We start from the raw sequence: 24454 nt of genomic DNA, 5'->3' as shown, positions 1-24454 counted from the left end.
TTCAGCTTCAAGTGCTAGGCAGAAAACTGAGAAATGAAAGAGAAACAGTGATGCGCTGGAGCTACTTGTAAAGTTTTGAATACATTCAGTATATTTGTCAGTAATTACATCTGTTGAGGTCTTCAAGAATGCCTGTCAAAGTTAGATCAGCTTCTGTATACAAGGGGGGGGGGGGTACTGTATGTAACAAAGCGCTGCTCTTCAAACTGATAATTTTTTTGACAAAAAAAAAATCACTTCTGTTTGTAAATAACTTTTTTTTTACAAATTCTTACAGACCTATATACCACTCTTCATTTATAAACTTATACTTCCTTTAGTTCCACCTCCTGCAAACTCCCTCCAATTCCAAATACACTCCAGTCAGTCTACCATACAACATCCCCCTCCAACATCTCATCCATATTACTCTAACCACACACCCCTTCTTCTACACTACTATCCCACAGTATTTTCACTTATACTCTACCCCCTTCACTACCAACAGCCCTAATTCCCCCTCAACTTCCATTTAAGCTCACTCAACAATCATGCTGTTCTACACATGCCTCTCATTTCTCTTCCTTCTCCTTCCTACCCCAACAACTCCTCCAGCAACAGTACTATAAAAGCATACCTCAACTATTACCTCATCACCACCACAAGCTTCTCCCAAATAACCCCAACTCTGATCTATATACCAGTATTCTTCTATTACCACCCTGAAGTCCTCAATACTAACCACTACAACCTAAAGCTAATACAAATATCCAAATTACTTAAAACTCCTAAAACAACTAGACATTCTTTCACAGCCTTAAACTTGTATGGGGGCATTCACCCCAACCCAGGCCCCATTCCTACTACAATGAGAAAATAAACTTATCACTCTTAATATCAGGAGCATGTGCAATAAGCCTTACATGCCTGGTAAACACACACCATCCCAGACATCCTTGCTATTACAGAGACTTGGCTAAAACCAGAAATAAAAGATACTGAAATTCTTTCCCTGATTATAGCATTATCAGAGTAGACAGAACACATAAAGAGGTGGTGGAATAGCCCTAATTTTCACTAACAAGCTTCCCCATACTCAAATACTACGCTAAAATTCTGTACAGCCAAAATCCTTATAACACTTATAAAACTTAACTCATCTAAGAACATTTGCATAGTTGTTTTATGCATTCTTCTTGACCAAAACATTCCCATTCTAGAAAACATTCTAGTCTGGATATCTGAGACAATACCGAATGAAACCATTATCCTAGGGGATGTTAACAATGACTGGCAGACACTAACCTCACACCACCCAACAAACAGTACAAACTCTGTGGTTTTACTCAGTTTATAAATATGCCTACTAGATATAGCAAAGATAACATCCAGCACCCCACCCTGGACTGGATACTAGTCTCAAACCCTTCTCACTTTATATCCTCAGGCACACTCCCGACTTCTTCAGTGACCACCTACCAGCCTATACTCACAGGAGTATCACTCAACTCACAACAAGTTCAAAACTATACGTGACGTAAAAAAATTCAGAAATAGGTATTTAATGAATCTCTAAAAGCTATAGACTGGTCCATCCTAAGAAGATTTCCCCTTAACGATGCAGTTGAATATTTCAACAGCACCTTCCTAAGCATTCTCAACTCCCATCTCTAGCCCCTCAGCAAACAAAAATAATAAAAAATAACTACGCCCCATGGCTCACCAAATCATGAAAAATTCTAATGAAAGACAGGGACAAAGCATGGACTGCCTGGCTAAAGAATAAAAACGACAAATCTTCAGTTATACAGACAACTCTGCAATCACACAAGAAAAATACTGCACGAGAAAAAAAATCATACTATTCCTACAAATCAGGATAACCACAAAAACAACCCTAAAATTCTGGTTGTTCTCTGCAACATCACTACGCAATCCAGGAAATAAAAATAATCCCAATCCATACCCCAGTATACCACCTCTTCAAACCACCAAATTCAACACATACTTTTAGATTGGATATGGACTCTATAAAGTAAGCCCAACTTATCCACCCCAACTCACTACTTCTAATAATGCCCCCCAATATTAACCTCTTCACACTCCACACATTTTATACACACACACACACACACACACACACACACACACACACACACACACACACACACACACAAAACCAACCCCCTCACTCGTAACCAAAAACCAAACCATCCCCAGCTTACTTTTCAGACCATCCCTTTATCTCAAATAACTACTACTACAAAAACTGAAACATTGCTCAACCTCAGCAGATAATCTCCCACCAGAATACTTAAAGCTTGCTGCAGAGGCAACAGCAGTCCCTGTTAGCATCTTATTTAATAGATCCATAACTGAACCACATGTCCCTAACCTATGGAAAAGGTCACACGTTATCCCTTTACATAAGGAAAACAACTCCACTGACATCACAAACTTTCGTCCTACTGCAATCTTGCCCCCTACCCTCTAAGATTCTATAAAAATGTGTGCACCTACAACTTCTCCACCATCTTACACACAACAACCTACTTTCCCACACTCAACATGGTTTTAGACCTGTACACAGTACCTCACAGCAGCCTTAGTAACTTATGCCTTTACTAATCAAGTGTGCTACACAGAAATTCTTCCTTACTACAGCAGACATATGGCAGTCGAAGTTAAGGTCGCAGTCAACTTGTGATGCCAGGTCCCTTACCACTTCGTGGGTAATTAGTGTAGTGTTGCTGATTTGATAGAGTGAAGGAACATTGTGCCGAAAGGAATGATGACGCATTTCTTTGCATTCAGTTTGAGACCATGACTAATACACCAGTTGTTGGTCTGTGTGAGACATCATTTGGGATTCAATGATTGCACCTAGTTTGCAGTCGTCCACAAACTTGTTCAGTCACAATCCCTTAGTTTTGACCTGAACTTCTGAGAAGTATATACCAAACAGTAGCGGGCCCAGCATTGATCCCTGTGTCATCCCACTGGTAACAGATCTACTGGCTGATGTGGAGTTACCCACTTTAATAATGTGCGATTGGTTTGTGAGTCAGTTGGCAAGCCATCTCACAGTGAAGGGGATTACATTATGTTTGCTAAGTTTAATCGGTAATGCCTGAATGTGGGATTGTGTCGAAAGCCTTTGCCAAGTCGAGGTATGCTGTGTGCACAGATCTGCACACGCCAATTGCCCTTGTCACATTTTCAAAGAAGTCTACCAGATTTAATAGGCAGGATGTGCCCTTGACAAAGCCATATTGGGTAGGATCCAGGGTTTGGAGGTTGCCTATGTCTTTATGAGGTCCATAATGATACGTTCCATGGCCTTACAGATAAGGCTGGCCAGACTTATGGGTCTGTAATTCCCCTGGTCTGTTCCTTAGGCCACATTTGTGGAAAGGAATAACTGTTGTTGTTCTCCATTCCGAAGGAATATAGTCTGTGGTTAGGCTATGACTGAAAAGGGTACTTAATAGTGATGCTAGTTCGATTTTTAGCCTGTTTAGAAGACAGCCTGGGATGTCATCTGGTCCCACAGAGCCTGAGCTTTTTGCCTTGAACAAGGCTTTCAGGTCTGCTTTTCAAATATGTGGGGTAGGGGAAGTTTGGGGGAAGGTTTGTGATAAGTTAGGAGAGGAAAGGGGAGTGACATTTTCACCAAACCTATCCACTAGCAGGTTTACTATTTCTGTGGGGTCAGTGTGTGTGAGACACTGGTGGTCATTAGTTCTGCACATGCTTGGGTCCTACCTTTTAGGCTATATATGTAGCTGTAAAAGGCCTTAGGTTATCCTTGGCTGCACTTGCCAAGTTTCTCTCAAAGGAGTCCTTAGAGGATTTGACAAGTTGTCTTATTTGCCTGTTCAGCTTAAGAAGGATAATTTTCCATTGTTGGGGCCTTGCATTTGTATTCCTGGACAGCAAATTTGTGTGTTTATTGTAAAGTTTGTTGATACTGGATGTCCACCATGGCGGCTTGTTTTTACTCGGGGCTTTAGCTTTGATTCTTTCTTGTACAGCCGAGTTTATACACTTAAGCAAGTGACTGTACAGGGCTTTACTGTAAGCTTCAGTGTAGTTACCACTTCCAGCTTGGGGTGGGGCTTGGAATGCACGGACACTTCACCTAGGAGGGTAAAGATTGCCTTGGTGAAGTGTTTTAGTCTGATTTCACCATTTGTGAGTTCTGGTACTAGTGCCAGCACAAAGGTGACTGTTTTGTGGTCAGATTTAACTAATGATTATCTGACAGTTGCGGCAGTGCATCTGTTTGACATGTCAGTGAGGACCAGAACTAGAATGTTTCTTCCTATTGTTGGATTATAAACAATTTGTTCTAGGGCATTTAAATTAACAAAGTCAAGGAACCTTTGCGCTAGCGAGTTGGGTCTAGCATAGGTTTCCCAGTTGATGGTGGGATAATTGAAATCTCCCACAACCAGAGTGCTCAGTAAAATTTGGATAGTCTCCAGTTTGGTCAAGTAGGCTTTGCGGGCATTCCAACCCATGGAGGGGGATCTATAACTTGCTATGACCTGAAGGAGGGTCTTACCCTCTGTAATCTGGACTTGGAGTAACTCCATGAAGTTGTCCGGTCTAACTACATGGGAGGTGAATTTATCTCCAATATAAACAGAAACACCACCTCCTTTGGTTTTCACACATTCATTTTAAGGTCTAAAGGTGTGGAAGGCATTGAGTCTTGCATGGCGGGGTACTCTTTGAGGTCTTGAACCAGGTTTCTGTGACTCCACAGACATCTATATCTTCTAGTGACAGAAATGCTTCCAGGAAGTGCAGTTTTTGGTTTAAGCTCCTAGCATTTATAAGCATGATCCTTATTTTGCTCTGGTAGGCTCATTTCATGTTGGTAATGTTGTTTTCAAGACCTTGCCTAAAAAAGGCACTATGGGGGAGGCAACAGCCTTTGCCATTAGCCAAAAACCTAGGGATGCCAGGTGCAAACCGTCTCTGGCAAAGAAGTGAGGTGTATTGACCATGGCTTCCCAGGTTGACAGGAGCTGTATCCCCTTTGAATGACACCAAAAACTAAACCAATTATTGAAGATCAATCATTTTTTTGTTTATACTGTGACATCATTCTAGGTGAACGTAGTATGCTGCTCAAGGCTAGGGACATACCTGCCTGGGGCATGTACTCAGAGAGCTCAACCATGTATCTCTTTATATAGCCCAATGAGGTATGTCTCAAGTCATTCACACCAACATGAACTATGACAGAGTTATAATGGTACTTGTTGTTGAGAGACCCAAGTGCATGAGTGACCTGATGAATCCTGGCACCGGACAGGCAGCTGACCTCGACTTTCTCCTTGTCCAACCTGGTGAGTCGGACATCCATGTGTCTCACTACTGAGTCTCCAAAAGAAAAAAAAAAAGTTTTTTTGAGTATTTCGCCTTACGGGCATGGTGTTGCTATGTGCTGTGGCTTCTGTGAGGACTGTGTTAGTTGTAGCAGTGTTGTGTTTTGGCATTCTCTGGTGTTTAGGTAAGTTTTTCAAGAGAACCTCCACGTATATAGATTTTTGTGTTTGATGCGTACTATCTGTATGAGTAATGGTATTATGTGCATATATGGTGCTGGGCGAGTTGACAACCTCTTCCATGTTACTGTTTTGATTGCAAGAGAGCATGGATTCAAGATTCTTGGTGTAGATACATCTCTAGCACTCTGTACTAGAGTGAGTTACTAGTAGAGGGTTGTCAGTGTACATGGGCTTTGTCTTGGTTCCTGTACTTCTCCATTTTCCTTGTTTGGTCAGGGGGAAGTTTCTTTACTCACCAGTGAGAGTGGGGAGTACTGAGCTGCCTGTTTGTCCTCAGAGGAGTGGTTAAAGACAGTAACTTGTAGTTTATTGGCCATTTTGGGTCATTTCCTGCCTTTTCCAGCCCCCTGCTATAAAGCACGCTTTGGCGGGCTTTTCCAGCTGTAGAGAACTCAGCACAGCTCCTCGTGGTGTCCAGCAGAGTTCCTAGAGCAGCAGAGACCAGAAAAGACAAACTTTCCAGATTTTAAGTATTTTTCTTTGCTTTTTCGACCTTTTGTGACTTTCGACCACTGTTTCTGCTTATTTTATCGAAGTATTACCTGTTTTTACAAGCTCAAACTGTTTACTGCACTTGCTAGTTTAAGTTTTGCTTAAAAGTTAAACTACAGGCTAATACACTCAAGTGTATTAGCTTTTGATAGCATTCGAAAAGTACAGCATTTATTGTGTTTTCTGTCTATCTGTGTAAAAAAACTTGAAAAAAACAAAAAAAATATCCTTGTTTTCCATACTTTCCTAGCTAGTGTTCCAGTGATCAGATTTTGCTGATCCCTGGGCTTTGTCTTGGTTCCTGTACTTTTCCATTTTCCTTGTTTGGTCAGGGGGAAGTTTCTTTACTCACCAGTGAGAGTGGGGAGTACTGAGCTGCCTGTTTGTCCTCAGAGGAGTGGTTAAAGACAGTAACTTGTAGTTTATTGGCCATTTTGGGTCATTTCCTGCCTTTTCCAGCCCCCTGCTATAAAGCACGCTTTAGCGCGGAGTTGCCACAGGAGCACACAAGAGCAGCGGCGGTTAATCAAGGTTAAACTATTCGGGCTACCTAAAGTCCACTCTTCATTTTTTCCCTTAGAACAGCTCTTCCTAAGCTGTACTGCTAATCTAACCACCCTATTCTATACCTAATAAGTTTAGATCTACTTGATTCCTAAGTGACTATTCTCTATCCGGATAGCCTAGCACTTGCTCCCGAAGTACTCTTTACTCTGATATAGCACTTTTTATTATACATAGCACCCCACCAGCCTAATACCCCTTTTCGATCATCCACATCCCTCGAAGTCTTTTCAAACCCATTTACACAAAGTTTTTAACTTTTCCTTCTAGCATGTCGCGGGGTCAGTTGCTAGTGTCCTCTCCTGCTCAGTTGATGAATCTGGGAATATTGAGGCAATGTTACAATTGCCTCATGTACACAGACAACCCTCTCCTTCTCCCACAAAAAGTACAGTTTTGTACCTACCATAAATGTAGATGTCCGATAGATATGCAACTGCAGTCATAACATATGGGTTGTCCTGCCTCAGGCAGCCCTCGGTCGGCCGGATTCCAAAGTCTGGGTCCGACATCGGCTGATGTTGCATTTCTCTCCGACGTCAGAGCGGCTGGAGTATATAAGCATCAGCCGATGCCATTTTCCTTCAGTGTTTCTTGCCCCAGATGCCAGGTGCCCTCCAAGGAAGGCTGTAATCAAATTGGAAGACAAAAACAGGATTCCAGACAAATAAGTAAGCAATAAACAGATACACCATAACAGATATCCCCAGCTAAGAGAAACAGGGATAGGAGTGGACCCAAGGCATAGAGGGGTATGGAGGGAGGGAAAATCCGACTGCAGTTGCATATCTATCGGACATCTACATTTATGGTAGGTACAAAACTGTACTATGTCCTTCAAGAATGCAACTGCAGTCATAACATATGGGTAGAATACCATAGCTTAGCTGGGGAGGAGGAATGCTCTAGGAAAGCGATGGTGTGGCAATCAAACCCTGCAGGTCTGCCAAGCAAAGCCTGCTCTGGATCTGGAGTATAAAGGGAGATTGTAGTGTTTGGAGAATGTATGCACGGAGCTCCATGTAGCAGCTTCTAGAATGTCTTTTGTAGGCACCCCTCTTAAGAATGCTGTAGAGGTGGCTGTAGCTCTGGTGGAGTGTGGACTGACATTGGCTGGAACATTCTTCCCATGGAAGGAATAACAAAATCTGATGCAATGTCCAATCCATTTTGAAATAGTCTGTTTGGAAATTGCTTTTCCTTGTACTCCAGGGCGTAAGCTACAAAAGCTGATCAGACTTCCTACTGGTCTTGGTTCTGTCCAGGTAGTAGCGAAGTTGTCTGTGAATGTCCAAGGTATGCAACAGTCTTTCCCCTTTGTTCTCAGGATTGGGGAAGAAAGCAGGCAGGTGAATAGCTTGATTTAAAGAAACCCTAGATACCACCTTTGGCATAAAAGTAGGGTTGGTTCTTAAGGAGACCCTGTCTCTGTGAAAGATTATGAGCGGTGGTATTGCCATTAGGGCCTGTAGTTCAAACCCTTCTTGCTGAGGTAATTGCCAACAGGAAAGCTGTCTTCCATGAGAGAAATTGTAAGTCCACTGAAGCTGCTGGCTCAAAAGGAGGTAGAGTCAGTTTTTCTAGGACAAAGTTGAGGTCCCAAGCTGGCACTGGAGCCTTTCTTGGTGGCTTAATGTTCTTGATTCCCCTGAGGAATTGCCTTAACAAAGGATGTGAAAACACAGGCGGATCAGTGTTATATCTAGCTGAAATAGCTGAAGCATGTATCTTTATGGAAGAATATGAGAGTCCATTCCGTAGCATATCTGCCAAATATTCCAGGATGAGTGGGATGTTCAATAATGATGCATCATGTCCCTTGCTGGTATTCCAAATGCTGAATCTCTTCCATTTTGCTAAGTAAACCTTTCTGGTGGATGGTCTTCGAGCTTCTGTTAATATCCGCTGAACTTCCTTGGAGAGAGATAGACTGAGATTATTCATGGGATCTCTCAGGCTGTTAGCTGCAGCGTCTGAAGGTTTGGATGCACTGTTTTGAAGTTGTGTTGAGTCAAAAGTAGGGGCCATTGGGGAAGGGCCCACTTCATGTTGTGACATATGCTCCGTAGTAGTGGGTACCAGTGTTGTCTTGGCCAGTCTGGAGCTATTAGGATCCCCTTGGGTCTCTCTGCTTTGATCTTTAGTAATACTGTGGTCATCAGTGGCAGAGGTGGGAATGCATAGATTTTTAGGAAGTTCCAGTTGAATGAAAGAGCATCTATTTTCCAAGCTTGTGGATGGTATGTCCTTGAACAGAATTTTTGTAGATGATGGTTGAGGTGAGAGGCAAATAGGTCTAATGGCCTGCCCCATGTCGAGGTGAGTTGTGTGAAGATTTTCGGATGTAACCTCCACTCGTGTGGATCTATGAAATTCCTGCTTAGGCTGTCCACCAGCACATTGTCTTTGCCTGGAACAAACTGGGATTGCAACTGTATGTTTAGGCTCAGTGATTTTTCCCAAAGATTCGTTGCCAGTCTGCAAAGGGGGTAAGAATGGGTGCCCCCTTGCTTGTTTATGTACCACATCACAGTGGTGTTGTCTGTCCGTATCAGTAGATGGCCTTGCTGAAGTTGTTGTCGAAAGGCCTCGATGGCATGCATTACTGCCAGCATTTCCTTTTGGTTTATAGGCAGATGTGTTTCCTTTGGAGACCATTGTCCTTGTATACATCTGCCCTCCATGTGCGCCCCCCATCCAAGGTCTAAGGCATCTGTGGTCATGGTCTGTGTTATCTGAGGTTTTTTGAATGACATACCTGTGTTTGCCTGGCTTACCGAGGCCCACCATAGGAATTCCTTTTGTAGGCATGGAATGAGCGGTATGGTTGTCTCTAAGTTGAGAAAAGTGTTTAATGCGGACAAATCCAGTATTGGTCTCCATTGAGTTTCTTTTCTTGGAACAAGGAACAGTCTTGAGTAAAACCCCTGGCCTTGTTCTTGTTGTGGAACTCTTTCTATTGCTTTGATCTGAGCAAGCAGAGAAATTTGCTCGATAGCCTCTGCCCTCTGGTTTTGTGGTAGGCTTGGCATGCCTTGTTTTCTTGGTAAGGTATGAAAGTGGAACCTGTAACCTTGGTCTATAATGTCCAAAATCCATTTGTCCTTTGTCAATCTGTGCCAATTGTCTGAAAACAGAGATAATTTTCCGCCCAAGGGAGCTTCTATTTGCTCCTTGGTCAGCGGACGTAGAGGAAAGTCATTGAGATTGTCCCTGTGGGGCAGGGGAGACCCCTGTGTCACTTCTTTGGTTTGCTGGCTGCCATTGTCGTCCCCTGTAAGGACCTCTGTATTGTCCTCTTCCTCGGCCACGCCTGTTTTTACCCCTTTGAAATCTTTCAGGATTAGGAAAGGACCAGTTTTTTGAAGGCCAATTCCTGCTGAATCTGGGGGGCTGAACCTGGAGGAAATCTCTGACCGTCTGAACTGATTTTGCTTTTTCCTCGATGGGCTTTAACACATCTTTAGCATTAGCACCAAAAAGCTTGTTCTTTTCCAAGGGTGCATCCAGAAGTTTTGCCTTAACATGATCTGGTAGAGGTTGTTCTTTTAACCATGCATGTCTACGAATGACCGCCCCTGTCATAGCTGCTCTACATGAAGCTTCCAATGCATCATATCCACACTGCAGAAAGTGATTGCTGACTTGCCGAGAATTATGTACAGCTTCCTGCAAAGACTTCCTGTCTAAAGGATCAGGAGAGGCCAATGTTTTCTGTAAATCATCTAACAGGTAATCCTGATATTGAAACATATGAAAGAGGCAATTCAGAGCTCTCATAGATAAAGTAGTGGAGGTGTAGACCTTTTTCCCCCATCTCTCTAATGACCTAGCTTCCCTGTTGGAAGCAAAGGATTTTTAGAGGTGAATGCTGAAACCCCTTTAGGTCCCTGAGAAATAGTTTCTAAATCAACAGCATGGGCCCTAAAGAAATGAGAATGTGTTTCTGGGACCCTGTAATATCTGTCTGGCTTGGCTGGAGCAGGAGGAAGAGTATCAGGGGTAACACTGGAGTCAGAATATAGATCATCCAAAACATCAAGCACAGGAGGAATAGCTAAGGGCCTGTGCTGGGGCTTTTTAAGGAAGGTTCAAGGCTTTCTGGAATCAGAATATTCCTGGCCTTGCCACTTGAAATGTTCCCTCATGGTATGCAGAACTTGCCCAAAAGAAATATCCTCAGCAGGGGAGGCCGAGGGATGGAATCCTCTGCATCCGAGTCCTCATAGGTCTGGAAGAGCTCTTCCTGGCCATCGGAGTAGACAGAGTCCTCAGAATCTTCATCTGAAGGGATAGGGTCAGAGGGTTCAACCTGGGGCCTCTTATCAGAAGGAGGCTGGGATCCTCTCTCAGGATGGGCCTGTGAACCTCTAATCATGGAAATTAAGTCTGCGGCCATAGTCATGATTTGTGTCTCAGGAGTAGGCTGAGGTAAGGCTTTAGCAGTAAGGTGCTTGGTCTTGCTGGCTGCCTTAGCACGTGTGTAGGCCTTAATAGACATGGCCATAGGAGGCCTAGCAGCTCCACGTGCAGGAGTGACCTTATCTACAGCAATGGTCTCGGGCATTTCCTCGGTTTCAGTATCCGGAGGAAAATCTATAACTGGCGTCGGTGTGGCCTCCGGTATTGGAGTCGTCGGTAATGCGGTGTCTTCGGTTCGGAGCGGTGGAATAACCGTCTCAGGGGGAACCGGAGCACTCGCGGTAGGTTTTGGCGTGGAGTCGGTGGTAGACGCGGGCCGAGGATGTCGGTCCCGGTCTTTTCGTTTCTTGGGAGTCTGCGATGTCGGAAGTTCCAACGGCATTGTATAAGCAAATTTTTCGCCGAAAAAGTCTTCAGCGAACTCCGCCCGGCGCCTGAGAGTGCGCTTATTGAAGCGAGCACAGGCGACACAGGCCGAGACGTCGTGGTCTGGGCCAAGGCAAGGAAGACAGTAAGAGTGGAAATCCTTATGAGGTATTTGTTTACCACAAGACAGACAATTGTTAACTTTTTCAGTAATTTCTGACATCGGCTGAGGCAAGAAAAGGTCTACGGGTACTTAGCTTTTGATGACTTGGATTCAAGAATACAGGAGCTGACCGACCGGCACTTGCGAACTGCTTCTGCTTCGGGCACCGCGTGGCAAGAAAGACTGAAGAAAATGGCGTCGGCTGATGCTTATATACTCCAGCCGCTCTGACATCGGAGAGAAATGCGACATCAAGCCGCGCCGGACCCAGACTTTGGAATCCGGCCAACCGAGGGCTGCCTGAGGCAGGACAACCCATATGTTATGACTGCAGTTGCATTCTTGAAGGACATCACAAACACATGCGAGAGATGCAACTATATAGCCAAACTGGAGGCTGAGCTCTCTCAACACAGGACTGGCAAGACCAGACAGGAGGAGAAGGTAACCACACACACCACAAACCCAGTCTCACATAGCACTATCAGAACTTCATATCATACACATAAACACATAGACATACTCGGAGACTCTGACCAAAAATCTACCAAAACAGCAGAGGCCACCAAAGCAGACACCCAAACAACTGCCACCACAGACCAAGACACATGCAACACATAGACCACAAAGTCAGTGTGCCAAACAGTCACAGCCCTTAAGGCCAAACACAATGCCAGACACTCTTGTCATAGGTGACTCCATAGTCAGACACACTGACGTCCCACTCACCAGATTGAGCAAGGAGAAGGTCACAGTAAGCTGCCTGTCGGGCGCTAGAATTCGCCACATAATGCAAGCACTCAGGTCATTCGACAGCAGGTACAAGTATGACTCAGTCATTGTCCATGCTGGTGTGAACGACCTGAGACGCACCTCCCTGGACTACATGAAAAGAGACATAGAGGAGCTCTTGGATTATGTAGTCCAGGCAGGTATGACCCTGACCTTGAGCAGTATCCTACCTTCACCAAGAATGATGCCACAATACAGAGACAAGATGATCAGCTTTAATAATTGGCTTAATTTCTGGTGTCATTCAAAGGGGATCCAATGTCTGTCTGCCTGGGATGACATGCTGGACAAGCCACGCTGCTTCGCAAGGGACGGCTTGCACCTGTCACCCCTGGGCTTCCGGATATTGGCAAAGGCTCTTGCCACCCCCATAGTGCCTTTTTAGGCAAGGCTCAAATTCTAAACCTACCACCCTAGAACAAAACAATGGAAAAAAAACTAAGGGTAATGCTGCTCAATGCCAGAAGTCTCAACTTCAAGATGCACGCACTCGAAGCCTTTCTCAGTATGGAGAACATCGACGTCTGTGCTGTGACTGAAACCTGGTTCAAGGCTCCTGAGAGCACCCCGGCACTATCAGGTTTTACCTCATATCATGCGTTCCGGCCCCAAAATCTGGACAACACCAAGAAAGGAGGAGGGGTATCCATATTCATCAAAGACACCCTCACCTCCAGGTTGGTGGCAACGCATGATGCATCAGAGACCATCCAGGTGCAATTAACCGTAGGCAAGACTGCTCTGCAATTTGTAGCATGTTACAGGCCACCCTCTCAAACTCAGGAACCTCACACAGCTTTCCTGAAAACTCTGGAGGGGATAAATGTAACTCCAAACACCATCATACTAGGTGATTTCAACTATCCGAATATAGACTGGGATCACTACTCAAGCCCCAACACTCTAGCCCAAAGGTTCCTAGAGTTCATAAACTCAAATGCCATGAAACAACTAGTCACCATACCCACAAGAGGCGAAAACATACTAGATCTCATCATTACGAACATGGGGTCACAATGTTCAACACTGGAGGTATACCCCTCATTGGTGAGGTCAGATCATAAACTAATCTCACTGGAACTCCACATCCCGCCCCCACCCCAGATAAAAAAGACCACAGTGAAGAACTTCTCTAAAGCCGACTTCACACTTCTTAGGACTGGTGTGGTCTCTTTCAAGGCCCCCGAACCAGCGGAAACCATCACTAAAGCCGCTGAATCGCATACAAATGCCTTCTACCAGCACCTCCAGGACTGCATGGATCAGGCAATCCCAAACAAAACAAAGACTCTTTGTACCAAAGGCAAGCGTCCAGTATGGTGGATCCCAGCCATAAACAAGCTCTACAACAAAAGGAGAAAGCTACTACAAGATAGAGCAAAATCCCTAAAAGGGAAGACACCCTTGATCATTATAAGTAAAAAACTAAGAGCTCTCATAAAATCATCCAAGGCAAATTTTGAAAGAAAAATCGCCAAGGACTCAAAAGACAATCACAAGGCCTTTTTTAGTTATGTTAGAAACCTGGGAGGAAACTCCCAGATATGCTCAGAACTAGTTCAAAATGATGTAAAGATCACTGAACCTACAGACATTGCCAACATACTGGCTGACAGGTTCAGGGCAAATCCCCCCCAAAAGGAGAAATATCTATACCAGAGGATTGTAGCCTCCCAAACATCTCAAACGCTCAGGTGAGAACAGCTCTCCAAGGCGAAAACACAGCATCCATGGGACCAGATGGTGTCCCCGGTTGTGTGCTCCACGAACTCATTGAGGAATTAAACCTGCAATTAGGGCAGCTGTTTAATCTTAGCCTCACCTCAGGATACTTACCCAAGGAGTGGCGTACGGCAACTGTGGTCCCACCGACCCTGGAAACTACCATCCCATCAGCTTGACAAGCCTGGTCTGCAAAGCTATGGAGAGGATCATAATGGAACTCATAAATAAAGACATAGGGGACCTGCAGACATTGGATCAAACCCAATTTGGCTTTGTCAAGGGCAGATCATGCCTCTTAAACTTGGTTGACTTTTTCGAAACAGTCACCAAGGCCATTGATGAGGGCAAGGCAGTCCACACAGCCTAACTTGACCTGGCAAAGGCATTCGACACAATACCCCACTCGGGCATCATAGAAAAACTCACCAGCTTAAATGTAAACCCATACGTCACAAGATGGGTTGCAAACTGGCTAAGTGACAGAACCCACAGGGTCAGAGTTGCTGGCGCCATGTCTGATTCCAAGCCTGTCACAAGTGGTGTCCCACAGGGCTGAGTCCTGGGCCCACTCTTGTTCGGCATCTACTTTTCAGAAGTACAGGCAAGCACAGGAGGATTATGGCTGACAAAGTTTGCAGATGACTGCAAACTGGGCGCCATAGTTGAAAACACATCAGACACAGATATCCTTCAAAAGGGTCTCATAGAAACGGATAACTGGTGCCAAAGCCATGGCCTAAAGTTAAACGTTAAAAAATGCATAGTCATACCCTTCGGGAAAAACAAGGTTACCCCCAGCTACCATATAGGTGGCAATCCACTAAGCACAGAAGAGGTTATCAGGGATATGGGGACCCAGGTTGACAGTAACCTTTCATTTGACACCCACGTTGCCAAAGTAGTTAGGAAGACCTTCTACATTGCCCACCTGATCATGAAGGGATTCACATCTAGGTCAAGGGAGGTCATCATTCCCCTGCAGTCATCACTCATCAGACCGATGATTGAGTAGAACTCCCCATTTGGAATGTATCTGACCCGACACCTGCAGCAATTGGAAAGGCCCCAAAAGTTCCTCACCAAAAGGATAAAGGGTCTCAAAAATATGTCCTATGCTGCCTGACTGAAGGAGCTCCAGCTCTACTCAGTCGCTTACCGCCTGCTCAGAGGTGACCTGTGCCTGACATACAAGGCCATGTCCAACCCGGAATTAATGAACATGCTTCACCTCAAAAAATCTAAATCCATCCGATCTACAAGAGCACGAGACTTGAACCTAGACACGGTCATAAATAGGACGTGCTGGAGGGACAGATTCATCATCCAGAGACTCCCTATGCTGTGGAACAAAATCCTGGTACATGTGAGGCAGAGCACCTCGCTGGCTTTGTTCAAGAGAAATCTTGACCAATGGATGGGAGATCGCAGGTATACCCTAGGGATCACCTCAGTGTCACTGCTTGACAGAGGCACAGCTAAATAATGGGCATAGTATCCTTCATACTAAAGGGGTGGCGAAAGTCACAAAACTCTGGGCTAGGCTTATAAATGCCCTAGGGCAGATAGCCTAGTATGAACCTATGAACCCATGAGACTACTGTTACACTGCCTCAGGAAACCCAAGTCAACAAGGTTGGCCGGGGAAACAAGGGTAGTCCAACTGTCCATAATGCTAGGTTGAAAACTGATGTCACGCAGGGTGGCTTTTCAGAACACTTTACGGTGGAGCTCAGTGGTTTGATTCTTCTGCCTGAGATTTTATTTTTTCCTTTTCTTGGTGGTTAATAGGTTACAGCTCAACAGTAGTATTTCTTTAGACCGGGAAAGCACTAAGGATGAGGGCTACACTAGTGTGCTATGGTAGTATCTAAGGGAAAAATTGTTGACTAACACTCTGGCTTTGGCACACAACTGCGTGGTAGTGCACGGCACTGCACAACACACAAACCTGCTCAAATGTAGGGCCTAAATACCAGAAGCTAAAAACGTGAAAAAAAAACTTTTAAAAGATTAAAAAAAAAAATGGGGATGCTTATTCCAAGCCATAGACTGACCTCCCTTTACCAAACAGGGTCCAATCAACACAATCCTTTCACTAAAGTGCAGACAGGCCCCTTCCAATCCAAGATGGCCTTGAAAACGTGCTCAGAATGAACAACCACTACAAACAAACCCAGATGCAGCAAGCCTGAATCTGGACTATGCTACAGCTACTAACTAGACAATGTTTAACACAGCAGAAAAACAGCAGTGAGACACTAAAAAAAATTTAAAACAGCAGAAAATCAGCAATGAGACTCCAAAGAATGTTTTAAACAGCTAAATCAGTTATTTAAACATTGCTTGGCAGGAAAACCAGAACAAGTAGAACAGATAGCTTTAATACTTAAACAGTGAAAAATAGCAGAAAAAAAAAAGCTTTATAAACAATGAAACAGGCACAGTAATGCACACAATTGCTGTACAACAGTGTAGTTTAGTACACAGTATACAAATACAGTATAAAAGTAGGCGGTAGGCAATAAAACAGTGCAGTATATAGTATAAATAAGAAAAAAAAAATAAATAAATAAAAAAAAAAAAAGGCAACTTATGTTTTTTGGAAGCCCAGAAGCTTCTAGTTGCGCCTGGTATCGCAGTTCAGAGTTGTAACTGGTAGCCCACCTCAGTTCAACTTGGTACAAACATGCAGAAACCTGCTCAAATGCATTTTGCTGTTAATGTATGTATACCTTTTTTCTAAGCAAATCTATGAAGCTCACTACTATGCATAAATAGCAAAAAATATTAAGATTGACATTTTCATATCACTCAAAAGGTTCTCGTGAAAATAATTTTAATTCCACCAGTTTCACTATTAATGTCCTGACTAGAAAGCTGTCTAAATGACCTACTGCCTAACATTTTAAGAAATTATTTTTCCAATGCCTTGGTAGCAAAGAACCAACTATTAAGTCTTAATCTTTTATAAGCCAAGGACACACTAGTGAAAAAAAATATTAAGATTTTAAGACTAAAATTAACTACTGAAAGATGTCAAACATATCTATTTACACATTGCTAAACGGATATCCTGGCTTTAATTATTTGATATCTACTGTCCTGATTTTGGAATTCAGAAAAAAAACAATTAGCTGATCTTAAGAATTTTCCAGACAAAAAACTACTTGATTTTAAAGGGAGTCCTACTGATTTAGAGACCCACAAAAATATATGATTTACATGGAGTCTTACTCCTCAAGAAAATTTTAATGCTTAATGAGTCACGAGTTAGAACGGTAACCTCTCTCAACCAGCGAAAATTCCCACATGCTTTGCACCTTAAGACGTATGTTCTGTGTAGTTAAAATTCATTTAAAATAAACAAAAAAAATAAAAATACTATATATTTTGTAATAATATTGTAAGCAGCAATGAAAGTTTTTTTTGTGTACAAAAAATGCATAACAAAGGACTCTGTCTGGGCTCTTCCGTGATCTCTCCACCCTGCCTCCTTGCTCTTTAATCTTTCTTTCCTCTGTTGTAATGTGACTAAAAAGCTTGAGTAAAACTCTTTTAAATAAAATGGCCAACTCTACTGAGTGATTAACACACTAGAGGACAGTGGATGCTCCCAGTATAACCAAATGAGAAACATAACATCTACTATAAAAACTATTACTCTCACTGTTATGCTATAAATTACAGACAAGAAAGATTGGTAAAAATTGTCAGACCTGCCCCATGTGTCATGTCCATCACATGTCAAAGGTCGCAGTTCATCATAAGGAAAGGCATTGTCTAGGTAACTATTGTATGCATGGTAGAACATGGATTTAACTCTTTCCCTGTAAAAGAAAAGTGAATTCTATATAATAATTCATTAAGATGAAAAAATATGCTGAAGTATTAAGTGCTCTGGTACACTAAGTCAGAAAATACAGTGCTTATAGGACAAGTATGAAATTACTTAAACATCTATCAAAGCCAAATGCTGATCTGTAGTGGAAATTAAGATAATAATCAAATATTATACTGTGCAAGGTAATAAGTGGTGAGCAAAATTTTCTATTTTGATCCAACTGTTCATATTCCTGCCTGTGTGCTATTAATTGTGCTGTCTATTAAAACTAAGCAGTTAACATCAATCTTTTGTTGACAAAAACATTTTATCCACATATGCTATAAAACATCTGGCATCAACAAATACTTGTTTTTATACAAGTGTTAGTACCATGTTCTGGTGTATCCAGATTTGTTAAAATGTTACTCGAGGCTGCAATACCAAGATAAAAAAATATATTTTGAGGAATGGATACGATACAGCACAGATTAAGGTAAATTAAAATTCCTTCTACTTCAACATGACACGTTAATTACATACCACATAACATTCCAAGCATTTAATTTTTGAGCTGTATATATCAAGAATGCTGTGGTCTTTTGAGCCAAATGCATATTTATGACCCCAAAAAGATCCATCCTGAGAGATCATTAGTATTCAAGTCTACAGTTTTGCTGCCATGTTGGACCGTGTATATATAGGTAGTATTTTAGTTTTTTCTTCATTGAATATTAAACCAGAAATACTTTTAAAATTCATCATGTTATCAAATAGAGACTGCATAGAAGAATTAGATCCTGTTGATGTAATTAGAACATCATCTGCAAAAAGTTGAATTTTGGATGTTGTATTTTCATCTATTTCAAAACCCTCTATGTCAGTACTGTTTCTGATCAAATTAGCCCAAGGCTCCATTACTAAAGTGAATAATAGTGGAGAAAGTGGACATCCTTGTTTTGTACCTTTAAGAATGGGTATTTTTTGTGAAACATATGTTCCTACCTTAATATAAGCCAACGTTCCTTTGTATAAATGTTCAATTAGATTTACAAATGCATCTGAGAAGTTTGTGCACTTCATTAAGGTAAACAGTCCCAACTTACTGAATCAAATGCTGAACTTATATCAAGACTAATAAGTGTTAAATCTTTCTTTTTCCTATTTGCAAAATCTATTAATGTTAAAGTTCTTCTTATATTATCAAAAGTATTTCTATTTACAATGAAGCCTGTCTGATCTATATCTATAATGCCGGGAATGATTGTCTTCAATCTATCAGCAAAGATACTCATAAACATTTTATAATCAACATTAAGTAATGAGATGGGTCGATATGAAGAACATCTAGTTGGATCTTTATTAGGTTTTAAAAATGGCGAAATAAATGTATATTGCCAAGATGGGGGGTTATTAACTCAGTTTGGGCCAAAATAAAAACCTTTTGTATTAATGAATATGTACTTTTAGAAAGGATTTTATATATCTCTGGTATAATACCATCATTACCCGGTGCTTTGTTTGATTTAAGCTTATTTATTTGTGTAATAACTTCTGTATATGAAATACTCTTGTCCAATAGTTTAATCTGTTGTTTATTAAGCTTTTTATTCATGTTTGTGGTTATAAACTCCTTTATTTTATCTTTAGGTTCCATGTTAATGTTATTATGATTAATTTTGTGAAAGTGATTTCTAAATTCATCTAGTATTTCTGGTATACTAGAAACATTCTTCTTTTTCCTTAGAGAAAAGATTTCTTTGATATGGTTTTGTTTATTCAACCTTTTTGTTTTATTTTTAAGTCTATGTAAGTATTTGGGGCTTATTGAATAAAACAAAAACTTGTATTTCTCTAAAGTTATTTTAACTTTATGAGTTAAAATTCCTTTGTATTTCTCATTTAGTTTATTTATTTATTCAATAACTTTCTTGTCCATAATATTTTCTTTATTATTATGTTTATAAGAGTCTAATTTACTTTGACTATCTAACAATTCCTTATCCCAAGATTTCCTTTTATTATTATACCATCTGATACTTTGTCCATATAGATATGATTTTAAGGCATCCCAAACATAAACAATGGAGACTTCAGGAGTATTATTTATGTCTAAAAATGCTTTACTTCTGAAAGTATATATTCTTTATAGTCTTTTAGTTGAGTTAAGTATGCTGGTATCCTTTTGATCTGAACATTATGAGTATTTTTATCATGAATTCAAAAACAATTGAATCATGATCAGATATAGGACATGAAATGATTTTGGAATTAATTAAATCTGTTACCATCTGGTTAGAAATAAAGACCCTATCTATTTTTGAATAAGTTTTGTATCTGTTAGAAAAAAGGTGTATGGTAATGATTTTGAATCTATCTGATTATTAATATCATTCAAATGATAAGAATTAGCAAAATCATTTAAATGTTTTGCATTAGATGTAATTCTTCTTTTCCTATAGTGGTAGTATTACTTTCATGTAGTATACAATTAAAGTCACCAGCTAAAATAATATCTCCTATAGAGAATGATATGATCTTATCAAGATGATGTTTCACTGTATTAATACCAATTCCAGGTATCCAATATACATTAATTAAAGTGTAAGTCTTCCCATTAATTTGTATTGTAACCATACAAAACATTCCTTTGTCATCCTGATAAGACTTAATGGTTTTAGGAATGGGCATACTTTTATTCCATAAAATAGCCACTCCTCTTTTTCTGAGTGTGCTCTGAACTAACCAATACTGTATATTTGTTTGTGGCTAGTTTATCAATATCTTTTTTCAAGAGATGGGTTTCTTGCAGGAAGACTAAGTTGGCCTTATGTAAATTAATGTATCTTATTAGGCTTGCCCTTTTACATGGATTATTCAATCCATTAATGTTTAAAGAAATTCCTTTTAAAGATGTCATTTGGCATTTTTAAAACTTAAGAATCTTATGATCAAAATAACAAATAACAAGATAAGTAATGTTACATCTCCTCCTTTAGGTGTACCTTTAAATATAGCTGTATTTATTGAATCTCTTATGGGATTTAGTATAGGATTCAATTTTGTTTGTAGTGACAATGAATGTACAAAATATATTGTGGATGTCAAAACTATATACAAATAACAATGAACAAGTGAAAATAATGTAAGGATTAAACCTTGCATCCAGCCTGGAGTTATAAACTCCAACTTAGAGTAGTATTTACCACTCAAGTTAACCCCTACCCTAAGCAGCAGTACCTCAGCTACCACCTTATCAATTTAATACTAGTTATATTTAACTGAGGTTAACAGTTTTCAATTCAATTATCTAGCAAGACAAGACTAGACATTTGGTAAAACAGCATCATATAAACTAAAATAAACCTTTTTTTTAAAAAACTGTTCATACTACTATATACATCCATGTAATATAAAACACTTGTATTCAAATAGCATTCAAATAATCTTGATGTTAGAAATCAAGAGGAGAGAAAAATAAGTTCTAACATTCATTTAAATCAAAAACTTTGGCTAATATGATTCAGACATTAAATATATTAAGATGCATTATTTTCTGTCATGTAAATGCAATTAACAGCTTCCAAAAAAACCTTGAATTGCTTGTATATGAGCATTTACTCAAACTCATTATTGTCAATAGAATAAAATATTGTATTCATAGAAATTGTTATAAATCATACTGCATAGTTATGCAGATTCTCAGAAACACATATACATATATACATACACACACATATATATATATATATATATATATATATATATATATATATATATATACATACATACATACACACACACATATATATATATATACATAGGCATACACACACACACACATATATATATATATATATATATATATATATATATATATATATATATATATATATATATATATGATCTCACTGAGTTGTGTCCTTACTAAGCACTATCTTACTTGCTGTCCCTACAATAAATCTGTCTGCTTTATACAAAATAATGCACAGCAAACACATTTTAGTAACCAGATTTTACAACCATGCTATACTACTGCTTTAAAATATATCACAACAATTTCTTCCAGTATAGAGTTATAAAATTATTTATGCTTGTCAATCAGATGAATTAAATGAGTTATAGTAATGTATATGTTTGGAACATAAGTTTTTAACACAGATTATTAAGCTGCTGTTAAGTAGATTTTTAAAAACACTTGAATAAATGTTTCATTTTCTATGCCTTCTAAAATAAGACATTTACTTACTACCAGAAACTGTATCATTTAAACTCATTATAACTGACATATTTTATGAATTATAACATAGATATTTAAGTAATTATATAAAATAACTCACATTTAGATGTTAAAGAGTTCATTTTCCTTCACATAGTCACATTTGTATCATTTCTATTTCCTGGTAGAGTGTCATTGCTGAATCTGTGATGTGTCAGTGTGATATCTAGGTCAAAGGTGAGACTAGCTGCTTTCAGCTTCTCTGTGAGAATTCTGAGAGTTGAAGCTTTTGAAGTAGCTCATGGACACTGTGCATGAGACAGCCCACATCCCAGATTGTCTCTCTTAACATTTTGGCAGGAAACTTATTAAAACTAGTGACAAACATTCATTTAGCAGTGCAAATGCATCTAAACATGACAAAACCTTCACAATGTATTTTACAGGTTATTACAGCCTCTATGTAAGTGAAATTAAGCCCAAAATTATTAATAAGTAATAAAACTCAATATTTTGTCCCAACTCAATTTTTATGCAAATCTTATTATTTACTGTGTCTATATGATCAAAAGCATTTCTATATATTAATAAAGAAAAAAAAAAAGAGAGTAGAAAGTAAAAGGGTGTAAGGCAGAAATAAAAAAAATGTAAGAGAAAGCTATAAGAAGTATATACAATGGAATATTACTTACTGTTTATATTAATAGAGTTAAAAATAAAACATATTATTTACTATTATTTAGTTCTAATTATTATTAGTTAAAGCATGACAGATTATTTACAAACAAGCATAAGCAGTGTAATCAAGAAAGTATAATTAGGAATAGCATTTGAAGAACATATAAACTTTTTACAAGGAATAAATATGTTATTATTCTATTAATCATATTTTCATTACTCTTCTCTCCCTGCCTTCCCCCACCCTTCACCCACTACATAATCTAAATAGAATGTCATTGTTTAAACAATGGTTCTCCGATCTGAAACTAGGGCTAGGTTGTCAAGATGTAGGCTTTCTAGGGTGGAGAGGAGGAGCTGGTGATTCACCATGTCGAAGGCTGACCTTACTTCTCCTTTTCAGAAAGAGAAACCAGTTGAATCACAACTTGCCATTAAATCTCCAGGTATTTTGACTAGTTATGAAACAAAACATTTCTTTGCACACAGAGAATAACTTTGATTAAATCTTTTTCAGAATATTTGTTGCTTCTTGGAAATGCAGGAACTATATTTAAAAAGATTAATAATGAAATAAAATGATGAGAGAAAAAAAAACAGAACAAATCATTTGTTTTTTAGTCTCTTCTTCTTCTCTGAAGTCTTCCACGAAGTTTCAGTTGCCAGTCTCTTTAATGAAGGACTAGCCCATTCCATTTTTTCTATTTTATCCAAAATCTTATTTTTTTTGATAAACAGTAAAGCAGAGTCTAAGTCATAGAAAATTTGTGGACCATCAGGAAGGAAGATTTTAAGCTTGGCAGGAAACAGAAGGTATGTTTTCAACTGTGCTTTTTTAAGCTCCCTTATTAGTGGCAGAAAAACTTTTCTTTTAGCTATTACCATGGAAGAATAGTCATTGTCAAAACGCACAGTTGTCTCATTAATCTTAACAGGAGCTTTAGCCCAAGCAGATTTAAGAACCATCTCTTTATCAAAAGATGATAGAAATCTAACTATAACTGATCTAGGATAGTTTTTGTTAGAGTTAGTATTAGCTATAGATCTATGTGCTCTTTCGATACCAAAAGAGAATGCTTCTGGTAAGTCTAAAGTTTTAGGGAGCCATGTTGTTAAAAAAGAAGTAATATTGTTACCTTCAATATTTTCTGGCAGTCCAAAAATCCTAATGTTATTGCGCCTAGATCTATTTTCCAGGTCATCCAGCTTCGTTTGTAAATGTGTATTTTGTTTCAGCAGAAACTCAATGTTGATTTCCTCTTCTTGTATTCTATTTTCCATGTCATTCACAGCTTCTTCTATGCCTGTCATCTGGATCTTCTGTTGTTGCAGGTCTATATGTAACAAGTCTATTTGTTTTGTAGTTTTTCTATGAAGGTGTCTATTTTAGTATCCATTTTATCCAAATTCTTTTTTTAAACCAGTAAGTTTTTTTCCCGGGATTAAAAAAAAATTTTATTTTTTAAAAAAAGACCCTTTTTTTTTAAGTTTCTTTTTTTTTTTTTTTTTTTTTTGGGATTGCTGGAAAATTTTTTTGAAGAAAATTTGGGGGCTTAAAAAAAATTGGGGGAAAAAAAAAATTTTTTTTTTAAAAAATTTCCAAAAAAAAACTTGGGGGGGTTAAAAAACTTTGAAACCCGGGGAAAAATTTT

At 39.6% G+C, this 24454-nt stretch overlaps 1 protein-coding gene across 1 annotated transcript in view; it reads right to left on the bottom strand.

The window, feature by feature from the left end:
• LOC122817035 (ER degradation-enhancing alpha-mannosidase-like protein 2) overlaps window positions 1–24454 on the bottom strand; it is a 516571-nt gene that overhangs the window by 490599 nt on the left and 1518 nt on the right. The window contains exon 2 of the mRNA XM_044090167.1: window positions 17802–17912. Within this exon, the coding sequence (XP_043946102.1) occupies window positions 17802–17912 (111 nt within the window). The remainder of the gene's footprint in view (window positions 1–17801; window positions 17913–24454) is intronic.

The sequence above is a fragment of the Protopterus annectens genome, chromosome 12.part0 (assembly GCF_019279795.1).
Source record: "Protopterus annectens isolate FY-2018-M chromosome 12.part0, PAN1.0, whole genome shotgun sequence".
NCBI lineage: Eukaryota > Metazoa > Chordata > Ceratodontiformes > Protopteridae > Protopterus > Protopterus annectens.
Note: the sequence above shows the minus strand (reverse complement) of the source record. Positions and strands in the feature narration are given on the sequence as shown.